Genomic DNA, 14488 nt, shown 5'->3' on the forward strand with positions numbered 1-14488 from the left:
AGGGTAGTTTAAACAATTGTATTTGAATATAAAAAAAAGTAAGACAATTTTATATACAAAAAAACAAGTGAATTTGGGAGCATTTCTAATGATAAATAAGGCGCATATGTAATACTAATGGCAAGATTTATCATTAATCCTGCACATCTCGAATTTGGAAATTGACGTTAAAATACTACCGTTTTATTGATAAATATTGACGCACATGTGCATCTCTCCAAAAGCGAGCTGAGGAGAACTGAAAGTAATATTTAAAAAAATTATGATAAATGGAGCCCTTAGTCTGAATTTCAAATGAGCTGTAGCTTTTTGTCTGACAAAATTCCAAGTTACTTCCATATTTCTCCCCTGTATCATGTGACAGCAATCAGCCAATAAAAATGTATATATGTATATACTGTGAATTGTTGCACATGCTCAGTAGGAACTGGTGCCGCAAAGTATACATATAAAAATACCTGTGTAAATTTTGATAATAGAAGTGAATTGGAAAGATTTTTTTTTAATTGAATGCTGTGTCAACGAGTACCTGCATATCTATTGCTCAATAGGTGATAGGAACATTCCCACATAAAAAGTTGGCTTATTCAGCACAGGAATATCAATTTTTACAACACAAAACTCTATAATTCAGTTTGAAATATTCTCTTTTGGATGGAACAGAGACACCTTTGAGTACAATGCCTATTTAAACATAAATATTTCACTACACATTACAATCCAGTAGTGATTTATGTTCTCCCGAGATTAACCTATAGCTTGACAAATTTATTTAAAATACAGGAACCAGCTCAAAAATGTCTTTTCCTTATCTTAACACTAAAAACAGCTGACACCGTACATGGCTAGAGACTCATATTTAGCTTATTCTTTCCTTACTAACTCAAATAGCAACAAAAGAGAAATCACATTAAAACAGCTTAAATAGCTTAGTTATGGTTATATTTAAAAATGTATCATACTGCAGCAAATATTACTTAGACTGCAAACCATCATGTTTCTACACCTGCAGTCAAGTATAAATATTTCCTGAATAAATTAATTCTTTATTTGCTGCAATTAGCTCCTTATTTGTAGACTGATTACTGGATTGGCTCCCATTGCCTTTTTGTTCATAAAACTTCCATTAATTTGCAGTATCTTACTCACCTCTGCTGGGCCAGTTAAAGACAGACATGTAGCAATGTTAAGCTTTTGAAGTCTGCTGTTTGCACCTCCAAAATCCAAATTGCTTCGAGTTAAATTACAGGAAAAGGGGACAAAATAAATACTGCAAGGTTTTTAATAGACAATAGCATCGTTTCAATTCATTACAAGGTGCTCTACTGGATAAGAACTGTTTACTTTTGTATTCTATGTCCCAGAAGGAAATTTAAATAAACCTTTAATTTTATTGTAAAAGCATTTGCTGTTTTACCCTATAACTATTAAATGTGAAATAATAAATACCTTTCCAGTAGTTTCAATTCCTCTGATGGTGCATACATAAAGAACGCCCCAGGCACAAGCTAAACACAGCACAAGCCACCACTGGAGACCCCCAGATTGATCAATGCCGGTAGAGACATTCAGTGTTTCCCTGTACCAATAATAATCCACTGGGGAGCTTTTTGCACACTCTGTTACATATTCTGGAAAGAAAAATCAAATTGTTAATTTAAATTGTGTGTTAATTAAAGGGCCATGATACCCACATTTTTTCTTTCATGATTTAGAAAGAGAATGCATTTTTAAACATCTTTCTAATTTACTTCTATTATCTAATTTGTTTTATTCTCTTGATATTCATTGCTGAAAAGCATATCTAGATATGCTCAGTAGCTGCTGATTGGTTGCTGCACATAGAAGCCTCATGTGATTGGCTCACCCATGTGCATTGCTTTTTCTTCAAATAAGGATATCTAAAAAATGAAGCAAAATAAATAATAGAAGTAAATTGTAATGTTGTTTAAATTTGTATGTTCTATCTGAATCATGAAAGAAAGATTTTGGGTTTAGTGGCCCTTTAAGAAGTAATTTTATTGCTACCAAATAAACATTGCACAAAGCAATTTAAGAAGTAACACAGGGAAATGACTTTCATTTTAATGGCTTTAAGCTATGTGCATATGTAAAAAGATATTTAATTGTCTTACATTTTATTTCATTTAAAGTAGAAATATTAGGGCATGCAAATAGTGTGTCTAAAGCAGCACGTGTCCTGTCTCTTTAAAGACCTCTGAGAACCCTTAAGTTATGTCCCTGTTCAGTGTTTCCTCTTCCAATAAAAAATATATATACTTAGCACGCCACAGCATAACTAAACAGGTAAACTAGGGTTTGTTCCTGAGGGAACTGTTATAAATTTTTTTGTGTAAAATGAACTTTTATAATGTAAGTCAAAGTGAAGTAAAGTAGTTACATTCCAGGTCCTTCTTAAAATAATATCATAAATAAGATCCCATTTGAAGATCTGAAATAGTATAACTGTAAAAAAACGAATTGATTTGGTAAAATCTAACACTACCAAAGTAAGAGACGTACATCTTCGCCCCTGTCCATCCGGCTTTGCATCTAGCGGGCAACTATACGTTGCATCCATTTATCATTGCACACTATGGTTAGTATGCAACCCCCCCTGTCACATGCAGCCAATCAGGCATGAGTATGGGCTGCAAATCTCCCCGATCTGAAAAGTCAAGAAAGGGGTTGACATATGCCACATAACAGGTGGCAAAGTAAGTTAAGAAGCAGCAGTCTGATGACCGATGCTTCTTAAATCTCGGCTAAAGGATCGCTTATGTGAACCTGCAGCCAACGACTCTCAGACCCAAGTCCAATCCCTTGTTAAACCTGGGCCTAAATGTTTAAATAATGTCTCTTTAAGTGTAAAGTCTCTGCAGTTCTTGTGCAAAAAGTGTCTAATTAGTATCTTTTTGGTATAATTTCAATTTATCACTCAGTGATGTAACTACTGTTGCTGCTCTGTAAAATAAAAGCTATCTGTATTGGGAAAAAATCAGTTCATAATATTAACAAAACCACGTAACTTTAGAGTTAGGTCATAAAAAAGCAAGAGATATACTTGGACACATACTTGGATTTGGGAAAGGCGTTTGATACAGTGCCACATGAGAAACTTAATGTACATAATTAAGGGACTGGGAATAGCTGAAAATGTTAGCTCATGGGTAAATAACTGGATAAAAGACAGGGAGCAATGAGTAGTAGAAAACTGATTATACTCAGATTGGAAATCATAATTCTGTCACTATATAAATCCCTGGTAAGACCTCCCCTTGAGTATGGAGTGTAGTTCTGGGGACAATCTCAAGAAAAGACATTGCAGACTTAGAAAAAGTTCAGAGAAGGGCCACAAAGCTAATAAGGGGAATGGAGAATTTAAGCTATGAGGATAGGTTAGCCAAACTGGGTCTGTTTTCTCTAGAAAAAGGCACTTGAAAGGTGACATGATTACTTTATATAAATATATTTAAGGCCCATATACAGGGATTGCAGAAGCTCTGTTTATTCCAAGAAAAAAAATTATGACAAGAGGTCACAATTTAAGGCTGGAGGAAAAGAGATTTAATCTCCTGCAACATAAATGTTTTTTCTCTGTAAGATCAATAAAATTGTGGAGCTCATTACCTAAGGAGGTAGTAAATGCCTGTATAGAATAGGAATACAGCTGTACTGCTCACTTTACTTAATTAATAGCATAAATCATATAGTGCCACCTAGAAAGGGGAATTCTATAAACATGTGTAAAAAGAGAGAGGACTACACAATTCAGTGCGGTCCAAAAGTCTAGGAAAAATAGCACCTATAAGACAATATTAATAATATGCAAAGATATAGCCAAGGAAATAACTCAAGTGGTGCACCAATAAAAATGTATCACTGTCCCAAAGATTTGCTTGGAAACGATATGCAAAGCAAGGAAGCGTAGATGCATGAATATTAATAAGGCTCAGCAAAGCAAACAGATCCACTAAAGTTCTCCAATTAGTGCTGTGAAGCGTATGGCACAAACAAAGAATGGTCAGCTTAAAGCAAAACAGATCCACAAGCAAATGTTAAATCTTCGGACACTTGACACATCCATGCATAATCACAGTTACTAGCCCTTTATGTGTGGCACAGGCAAAATAATTTCATTCATGGCAAAAGCATGCAAAAGCATAGGGTGCTGCACTTTCAGATAGTGAAGGACTCGCCTCCAGCATATGCTCCTAGAAACGGTCAGTTGAATACTTATCCACATAAAGATATCACCCCCAACGAAAGTCCCTCAAGCCAACAAGGGGAAGCAAGGTAGGGAGGGAATCTCCCAGACGAATAAAGGTTGCTACCTTTATTCGTCTCAGAGATCCCCTCCCTACCTTGCTTCATTAAAAAATTGTTTAGATACATTTCTGTCTAGAAACTGAATTCAAGGACATTATTGCTTGTGTTAAATGGGTTACCTTTTTAATTTAATTAATTTTAGATCATCTAGAGCTTTTTTGTAAAAATATTAAGATTAATATAGGTTGAACTCGATGGACTTTTTTCAACCTCATCTACTATGTAACTATGTATAAATTAAACATACATTGATAAATACCTGTTTTAAATAATTAATTATGGTCAAAAGTATTTTAGATTAAACAGATTTAAATCTATGAAATATATTTTAAGTATTAGCTAAATGTTTCCTGTATTAGTAGAGATATTTAAAAATTTTTGTTATGCTCCATCTAGTGGAAGCCATGAACAATATGTTAAATCCTTTTTTTCTTTTTCTTTTATGATTCAGATAGAGTATACGATTTTAAACAACTTTCTAATTTACTTCTATTGGTATCTTTTTTTAATGTATTTCTAGGTACTGGAATCTAGCTAAAAATATCTGGTGAGCCAATGACAAGAGGCACGTGCGGCTTCCAATCACTGGCTTGCATCCAGTAGTGCATTGCATCCCCTGAGCCTACCTAGGTATGCTTTTCAACAAAGGATACCAACACAACAAAGCAAATTAGATAATAGCAGTAAATTGGAACATGCTATTTTTGAATTATGATACACATGTTTATTTTGTACAAGATTTTTCCTATACATATATACATATAAATCTATGTATAAAGGGCACTGTCCGCTTGACTTTTTCTCTGGCTGACAGCAATCCGCTTCTTGCATTTACCATTGCACACGAGTGCTCCTGTGCGCTCGCTTGCAACCACCGCCTCAGAGACGTAACTAGAAACCACAGGGCCCAGGTGCAAGAATCTATGAAGGGCCCCCCCCCCCCAAAAAAAAAAAGTGAATTTGATACATATCTTTTTTTTTTAACATTTAACACAGAAAAAAAATGTGAATCAGATTACATGTCGGCAAAAGGAGGTACCCTGTGCCCACAGTCTGTGAGATGGTCTGACCCCCTATTACTGTATAGTGACACTGTTTAACCCACCAGTACTGTATATAGTGAGTTAGTGACACAGTCTGTAATCTGCCAGTGAGATGGCTGGCCTGACCCTACCCGCCCCAGTACTTTATAAAGTAACTACAGTAGTCTGTGACATGGTCCAGCTCCCCCGTACTGTATATAGTGGTACTGTGTAGTGACACTGTTTATCCATCGCCCCCGCATGCTGTAGTAACAAGGTCTGTAATTTGCTGGTTCCATAAACACACACACACACACACACACATACATGCATAAATACACACATAGTCACATACACACACACACACACACACACACACATACATGCATAAATACACACATAGTCACATACACACACATGCATGCATAAATACACACACAGTCACATACACACACACATAAACACCAATGGGTAAAACAGAAACACTAACCCCTGTAGTCAGAGACACTAGTGCAGCATCATGTAACACTCACATAATATCAGTGCAGGCAGTGGCAGGTCAGTAGCAGGCCCCTTGGGGGCCCAGTCGCAATTGTGACTTCTGCACCCCCTGTAGTTTCGCCCCTGCACCGCCCCCTGCCTTTGCACAGCCAACTACACGAGGGCAGGAGCTGTCAATCTCCCCGGTTGGACGAGACCACTGCTTGATAAACTTGACTGCAGGTTCACTTGTGCAAACCTGCAGTCAAAGGGAGGGGAAATGCTTGATAAATTGAGTCCATAGTGTCACTGTACACCACTCAAAAAGAACAGAAACCTTGAGTGGGCTGCTGGTGTTCTAAAGTTAGTTGTCTACTGCGTAGGAATGTGACTACCGCGTCACTTCCGGTGACTTTAATCAGCTGCTGGAGGTTTGTGGCACTCACTGCTCATGCGCTAGAGGCCCAACCTCCTACAAACAGCTGTTTAAGGCAGAATAGGTGACAACTTACTTGAGAACATCAGTGTTCTAAAGTAAGTTGTCTACCGCGTAGGAATTGCCGCCTGATCGCTCTGTCCTTCTCTCCATAACATAGATTTTATTTTGCAATAATTTTGAAATAGTTTTTACTTGCTGTATTTAGTTCCTTTTTCGCCGTTCTATACCTTTATAGCAATATCGCAAATTAGTGAACGCTGTACTGTGCTGTATTTTTGTGTTTTCTGAATGATTATTTCCTAAAGCCTCCAATATAATCCTCAGACGTTTTTACCTCGTTATGAATTATCTTCTTGCTTCCACCAATGTCTAATGGAGGCTTTAGGAAATGATCATTCAGAAAACACAAAAATACAGCACGGTACAGCGTTGACTAATTTGAGATATACAGCAAGTAAAAACTATTTCAAAATGATTGCAAAATAAAATCTGTGTTATGGAGAGAAGGACAGAGCGATCAGGCGGCAATTCCTACGCGGTAGACAACTTACTTTTGAACACCGGTGTTCTAAAGTAAGTTGTCACCTATTCTGCCTTAAACAGCTGTTTGTAGGAGGTTGGGCCTCCAGTGAGCGCTGTTTATTGTGCCTTAAACATGCGCAGAGAGCGCCACAACCCTCCAGCAGCTGACTACACGTCACCGGAAGTGACGCGGTAGTCAAATTCTTATGGTAGACATCTTAATTTAAGACACCGGCAGATAAATTAGGCTGTAGCAAATAGCAAGAGATAGAATCTAAGTAGCCAAATCTCAAAAATGCATGTAGAGGCCTGCTACATTAGAATAATTATTACACTCTGCACAACTATACAAATATTAAAGTAATGTACAGTTTATTTAAAAAAAGATCCATCATGAAGATTTCAAAAATACTTTACCAGTTCTGTTTTCAGTCAGAGGACAATGTGTCCATGGCAGTGGTTCTTGGAAAGAGTTAAAGAAATACCACATGACCCAGGCAATAATGGTGTTGTAATATAAGCCCACTAGAAATGATACCAACATTGAAGCAATACCTAAAAAAATAAAGGTAACAGACAATTAGTGTTGTAGCCACTATTTTGTAAATTTAAAAAGCATAATGGCATAAGGTATAAGTTCATTATTTGTGAATTCAGTAAAAGTTAAAAAAAGGAAAGTAAAAGCAATACATTATGGGCCAGATTACAAGTGGAGCGCAAACATTTGAGCGTAAGTGATAAGGGGTTTATTGCGGGGTTTTGCGCTCATTGGGCTTACCACTGGTATTACGAGTTGAAAGTAAACGCGATCGCTTGAGCGCAATAGCTATTTACGCTAGAATGATTACTGCAACTTCAGAGCTCTGGTTAACTGTTTTGCAAAACAAAAAAGTTGCAGAAAACGCATTAAAAATACATTTAAAAGCGCACTTACACTCATAATAACACTATCTTATAAAAAATATTTCTCAAAAGATTATAAGGGCTCAAAGATCTTAAGTGTTAGAGAAAAAAAGGCAGGTAAAGGGCTTTAACATGTGTATATATATATATATATATCAATGTCTAAAGATGTATATGTATGTATTTATATATGTATTAATGTATTTATATGTGTATATATGTATTTACCGACATATATACACAAATAAACACATAAATACATATGTACACATATATAGACATATCTATACTATAATCGCGTTTGTAATGTGTCCGTCGGTGTCGCAAGTTGCACACACATATCCTCAAAGGAATGTTGGCAGCGCGAGGCAGCCAAAAGAATGGATTCTTCAGTGGATTTATTCACCACCCTGCCATTTTCGGAATCCACCGGGATGCAGCGAAAGCAAATGGAGCATTACAAAAACAACTAACTGCCCGCAATAAGTATTAAAAAGCCCCAAACCTAACCGCCCACAATAAGTATTAAAAAAAAAATAACCACCCGCAATAAGTATTAAAAAAAAAAAATTAACCGCCCGCAATACCTATTTAAAAAAAAACAACTAACTGCCCGCAATAAGAATTAAAAAAAAAATAACCGCCCGCAATAAGTATTTTAAAAGAAAAACTAACTAACTACCTAATAAAATTATTAACCCCTAAATCCGCCAACCCCAACATCGCAAACTACCTAATACATCTATTAACCCCTAAACCGCCATTAACCCACATCGCTAATTAACCTAATAAATCTATTAACCCTTAGACCGCCATTAATCCACATCACAATTAACATAAATCTATTAACCCCTAGACCGCCAAACCCCACAACGCAAATAACTAATCACTAAGCCCCCTAACCTAACACCCCCTAAACTAACCCCATTACATAAATTAAAATAATCCTAAATTACAATTAAAATAAAAAACCTAACAAAAAATAGAAAACTAAGTTTAAACTAATTTAAAATTACAGAAAATAAAAAAAGTCTAACATTACAGAAAATAAAAAAGTCTATCATTACACAAAATAATAAAACACATTATCCAAAATTAAAAAATTAAACCTAATCCCAATGAAAATAAAAAAGCCCCCCCCCCCAAATAAAAACACCTCCTAATCTAAGAATAAACTACCCAAGGACTTTTTGTAGGGCATTGCCCTGAAGAAATCAGCTCTTTTACATTAAAAATATTCTAAAACCCCCCACCCACCAAATCCCCCAAAATAAAAAAAACTAACACTAATAAACCTAAACTACCCATTGACCCTAAAGGGTCATTTGTATGGGCATTGCCCTTAAAAGGGCATTCAGCTCTTTTTCACTGCCCTTAAAAGGGAATTCAGCTCTTTTTCCCATTGCCCAAAAAAACCCTAATTAAAAAAATAATTTTTTTTTAATTTTTTTTTTTTAAAAACCTTACACTAAAGCCCCAAATAGGTACTCATGGTTCCTGAAGTCCGGCAGAGAAGGTCTTCCTCCAGGCGGATCCATCATCTTCATCCACAGTGAAGGCAGCGCGGGGCAGAGGAGCGGAGATGCGGAGCGGTGTTCCCAGATGTGGTGATCCCCGGCTGCGACGGTCCTCGGCAGCGACGATCCTCGGCGATGAAGGTCCTCGGCGGCAGACCCCGGTGGCTGCACTCCTCAGCGGCGTGGAGGCTCCTCTTCATGCGATCGTCTGCCGCACACTGAAGATTAAATGCAAGGTATCCCATATTTATTGGGGTATCTTGCATTCCTATTGGATGACATTTTCATAGGATGACAGCAAGTGAAATCTTATTGGCTGGTAAACAGCTAATAGGATGAGAGCAACTGAAATCTTATTGGCTGGTAAACAGTCAATAATATTTCAGTTGCTCTCATCCTATTGGCTGTTCACCAGCCAATAAGATTTCCCTTGCGCTTGGTCTCAGTGTGCGGCGGACGATCACATGATGAGGAGCCTCCACGCCGCAGAGGAGCGCAGCAGAGGACCGTCTAGGCTGAGGATCGCCGCCGCAGAGGAAAGCCACATCTGGGAACACCGCTCCGCATCTCCGCTCCGCGCCGCCTTTCGCTGTGGATGAAGATGATGGACCCACCTGGAAGAAGATCTTCTCCAACAGACTTCAGGAACCGTGAGTACCTATTTGGGGCTTTAGTGTTAGTTTTTTTTTAAAATTATTATTATTAATTTTTAGGGTTTTTTGGGCAATGTGAAAAAGAGCTGAATGCCCTTTTTAAGGGCAGTAAAAAAGAGCTGAATGCCCTTTTAAGGGCAATGTCCATACAAATGCCCCTTTAGGGGCAATGGGTAGTTTAGGTTTATTAGTGTTAGTTTTTTTTTATTTTGTGGGGTTTGGTGGGTGGGGGGGTTTACTGTTTGAGAGGGGATTAGTATTTTTTTAGGTAAAATAGCTGTTAATTTAGGGCAATGCCCTATAAAAGGCCCTTTTAAGGGCTATTGGTAGTTTAGATTAGATTAGGGTTTTATTTTGGGGTGGCTTTTTTTTTTTTTTAAATGGGTTATTAGATTAGGAATATTTTAGAAATAAATATTTTTATTTTATTTTTTGATAATGAAGTTTGCTTTTTTCAGTAATCTTAGTTTTTTTTTACTTTTTGTAAATTTAGATTTTTTATTTTTTGTAATTGTATTTATTGAAAAGGGGGATAGGGACAGGGGGACGGGGACAGGGGGATAGGGACAGGGACAGGGGGATAGATGAATAGAGGGATAGGGATGGATAGGTATATTTATTTCATTAAACATTTTGGCCCGTGTACACAGGCTTTACCACTAGTATATATATAAGTGCATTGGAGCCCTTTGCAGTTAAGTAAATGAAAACATGAAAAATCATGTTTATGCAATATTTATTTTTAATGAAGGTTTTAACTATGTATTTACTGTAAACATGCCACGTTCCAGTGTTCTGCACATAGCAGAATATGTTCTATGTATTTATAAATAGATATTCCTATATATATCTGTATATATCTATACCTATATATAATTATGTATATATGTAGAGGATGATTCTTAGGCCTTTATTGATCAAAGTCTGGCGGACCTGATCCGACAGTGCGGATCAGGTCCGCCAGACCTTGCTGAATACGGAGAGCAATACGCTCTCCGTATTCAGCATTGCACCAGCAGCTCACAAGAGCTGCTGGTGCAACGCCGCCCCCTGCAGAATCGAGGCCAATGGGCCACCAGCAGGGGGGTGTCAATCAACCCGATCGTACTCGATCGGGTTGAATTGCGGCGATGTCTGTTCGCCTGCTCAGAGCAGGCGGACAGGTTATGGAGCAGCGGTCTTTAGACCGCTGCTTCATAACTGGTGTTTCTGGCGAGTCTGCAGGCTCGCCAGAAACACGACGCCTCAAGCTCTATCCGGAGCTTGATAGATAGGCCCCTTAGTCAATACTAAGCTGCTATTTCAGACTTCTGGCTTATTTCTTAATATGATGCAATGATTGTCAGTGACCGGTCACTTTATTAACTTACATGTTTAGTAGGTTTGATGTATATTGGTTTTTATGCACTGTGCTAACACTTTGGTGGGTTTGTTACCATTTTGAAGGTGATACAGTGGTTTATCACACATGATGTGTTGTATGGGCTTCTATTGATTTCCATACTTACTCATTAATAAATTATTTAAAAGACTGCTGTAGTCCCTGTCTTGTTGCGATACGATAAATTATGTATCTACTCTTCTCTTTTTGAACATTTGTATTTTTTAAAGGGTATGCACCATAGGTCTCATATAGACTTTGTGAGTAAGATAGCTAAATATTGATATATAGGTATTGTGGTAGGGACCTGCCTAGGATCCTTCTCCAGCATATATATTTTTTTTATATTTTTGTAATATTCATGTATTAGCAAAAATATTTCCATTAAAAACTATAACTTTTTCAAAAGTATATTTAAGTATGCACCGTGCACCAGCATTTTAAACAAAGCACTTGCTCAGAGAGCCTAAGGTGTACCATCTGGTAGTGACTCACTTTGTTAATTGCTGACATGATACAAGCCCCACTGGTGCTCTGAGCAGCTGCAGTACTTTAAATGTTGGTGCAGCGAGAATATCTAGCTATGCTTCACATGCACGTGCAGAGAAACATGTTAACACTAAAACAGTAATACATTTTATTAGGAGCATTTATGCCAATAAATGCATAATACAAAAATGTTTCTATTTTATAATGTAATTAATCAACGTGCATTTAAATTTTGACTGGAATGCCTCTTTAACCTTTCATCATGCATAAACATTTTAAAAATATTTAAATAGTGCACTTTCATATGCAGAATATATTGTTTTGCTTTTAGTTTCCCTAAATGAATAACAACTTATTTTCTAGGCACAAACAATATTGCTTTTGTTGTTGCCCAGTGTAGTCTTCCCCATTGTTATTTTTTAAAGGGACATAAACGTGCAATAAGAAAAAAGCTACTGCTCGCACAAAATTATGTCTTTAACCCTGCAAAAGGGAACAAATACGTAGATAAATTAAGGCAATTCGCTGCTTATCTTGAGCTGAACATCAGACTGTGAGCCAACCAAGAGCAGCATATCTATGTAGCCACCAATCACCAGTAATATTAGTGCTTCAGAGCTGACTTTAACCCTTTGAGAGAAAAACACATTAGAGCAATTTGTTATTGCAATCTATGCGCCTTTTAATAAGTGAGCACAATGATGGCCATCTGTAGTCTCATTAACTTTCATTTAATATTGTCAACATTCTTTCCCATAATAGCAATTGTAATTCCAGGTCAAGATCTCTTTTCCATATTGTTTCAGAAACAGGTAAGATTTTTTTTACAGACTTTCCTATAAAGCAACTAAACTTACCAACTCCTTTTAAGGTGGGATGGATAGTGCTCCATACGCCAACACTTCCTTTTCTGAGCCGTTGTCCTATTGCAAATTCCAGATGTAACAGCGGGATGCCTTCAAGAACCAGCAATATGAGGAAAGGGATCATGAAGGCTCCTGTAAAGAAATGACATATGTTAGCTACAGATATACAATAAAGGAAAAATTAAACTTGGATTGGATAGGACATTTAAAACTACTTCTAATTTACTTCAACTATCAATTTTGCCAAGTTATAATTGGTATTCTTTGTGGAAGAGTTATTCTAGGTTAGCTCAAGAGCGTGCTCATGTCTTTAGTCACCTGGCTGCAGTGTTTGCAACAATGTTTATAGCTATGTTACACATTGTTACATATACTGGTACAAATTCCCAAATTCAGATTTCCCAAATCCAGTATTATTCTAAAATCCAGAGTTTTTCATTTATATATACAGTATATATATATCGCCAACAGATTCCGCAGCGCTATAAACAAATGCGGAGTACAACAAAACAATTATAGGGATCAAATGGGTAGAGGGCTTCATTCTCTTGTTATCCTTTGCTGAAGGAGCAGCATTGCACTACTGGCAGCTAGCTGATCACATCTAGTTAGCCAATCACAAGAGACAAATGTGTGCAGGCACCAATCAGCAGCTATCAACAAGTGTAGGATATGTGTGTATTAGTTTTCTATAAGGGATACTAAGAGAACAAAGCATATTTAAAAATAGAAGTGAATTTAAAAGTGTCTTAAAATGACATGCTCTATCTCAAACATTCACGTTTTTTACTTTCCTATCCCTTTAAGTAACACATTATTCTCTATTAGTTTTTATCCTTCCTTACAAAGCAACTGCAATTGTATATCTTAAAGGGACATTAAACCATAAATTTTTCTTTCATGATTTAGGTAGAACATACAATTGTTTGAAACTACTTTCCAGTTTACTTCTTTTATCTAATCGCTCTCTTTGTATCATTTGTTGAAGGAGCAGCAATACACTACAGGTTTCTAAATGAACACATGGGTGAGCCAATGACAATCGGTATATATATGCAGCCACCAATCAGAAGCTAGATAAACATTTTAGCAAAGGATAACAAGAGAAGGAAGCAAATTAAATAATATAAGTAAATTGTAAATTTTCTAATTAATTGTATACCTGATCTGAATCATGAAAGAAAAATACACACTGACACCTCTAGGACTGAGGATACACACATAAACTGACACCTCTAGGACTAAGGATACACACATACACTGACACCTCTAGGACTGAGGATACACACATAAACTGACACCTCTAGGACTAAGGATACACACACAAACTGACACCTCTAGGACTGAGGATACACCCATAAACTGACACCTCTAGGACTAAGGATACACACATAAACTTTCACCTCTAGGACTAAGGATACACACATAAACTGACACCTCTAGGACTAAGGATACACATAAACTGACACCTCTAGGACTGAGGATACACACATACACTGACACCTCTAGGACTAAGGATACACCCATAAACTGACACCTCTAGGACTGAGGATACACACATACACTGACACCTCTAGGACTGAGGATACACACATAAACTGACACCTCTAGGACTGAGGATACATACATACACTGACACCTCTAGGACTGAGGTCATACACATAAACTGACACCTCTAGGACTGAGGATACACACATACACTGACACCTCTAGGACTGAGGATACACACATAAACTGACACCTCTAGGACTGAGTATACACACATACACTGACACCTCTAGGACTGAGGATAAACACATACACTGACACCTTTAGGACTGAGGATAAACACATACACTGACACCTCTTGGACTGAGGATACACACATACATTGACACCTCTAGGACT

At 37.1% G+C, this 14488-nt stretch overlaps 1 protein-coding gene across 1 annotated transcript in view; it reads right to left on the reverse strand.

Moving 5' to 3' along the window:
- Positions 1 to 14488, reverse strand: part of LOC128659388 (sodium-dependent neutral amino acid transporter B(0)AT1-like) — an 84045-nt gene that overhangs the window by 51824 nt on the left and 17733 nt on the right. The window contains exons 2-4 of the mRNA XM_053713041.1: positions 12593 to 12733; positions 7210 to 7347; positions 1450 to 1631 (exon numbers count right to left, since the gene is read on the reverse strand). Coding sequence (XP_053569016.1) covers positions 1450 to 1631; positions 7210 to 7347; positions 12593 to 12733 — 461 coding nt within the window. The remainder of the gene's footprint in view (positions 1 to 1449; positions 1632 to 7209; positions 7348 to 12592; positions 12734 to 14488) is intronic.

Source organism: Bombina bombina, chromosome 5, assembly GCF_027579735.1.
Source record: "Bombina bombina isolate aBomBom1 chromosome 5, aBomBom1.pri, whole genome shotgun sequence".
NCBI lineage: Eukaryota > Metazoa > Chordata > Amphibia > Anura > Bombinatoridae > Bombina > Bombina bombina.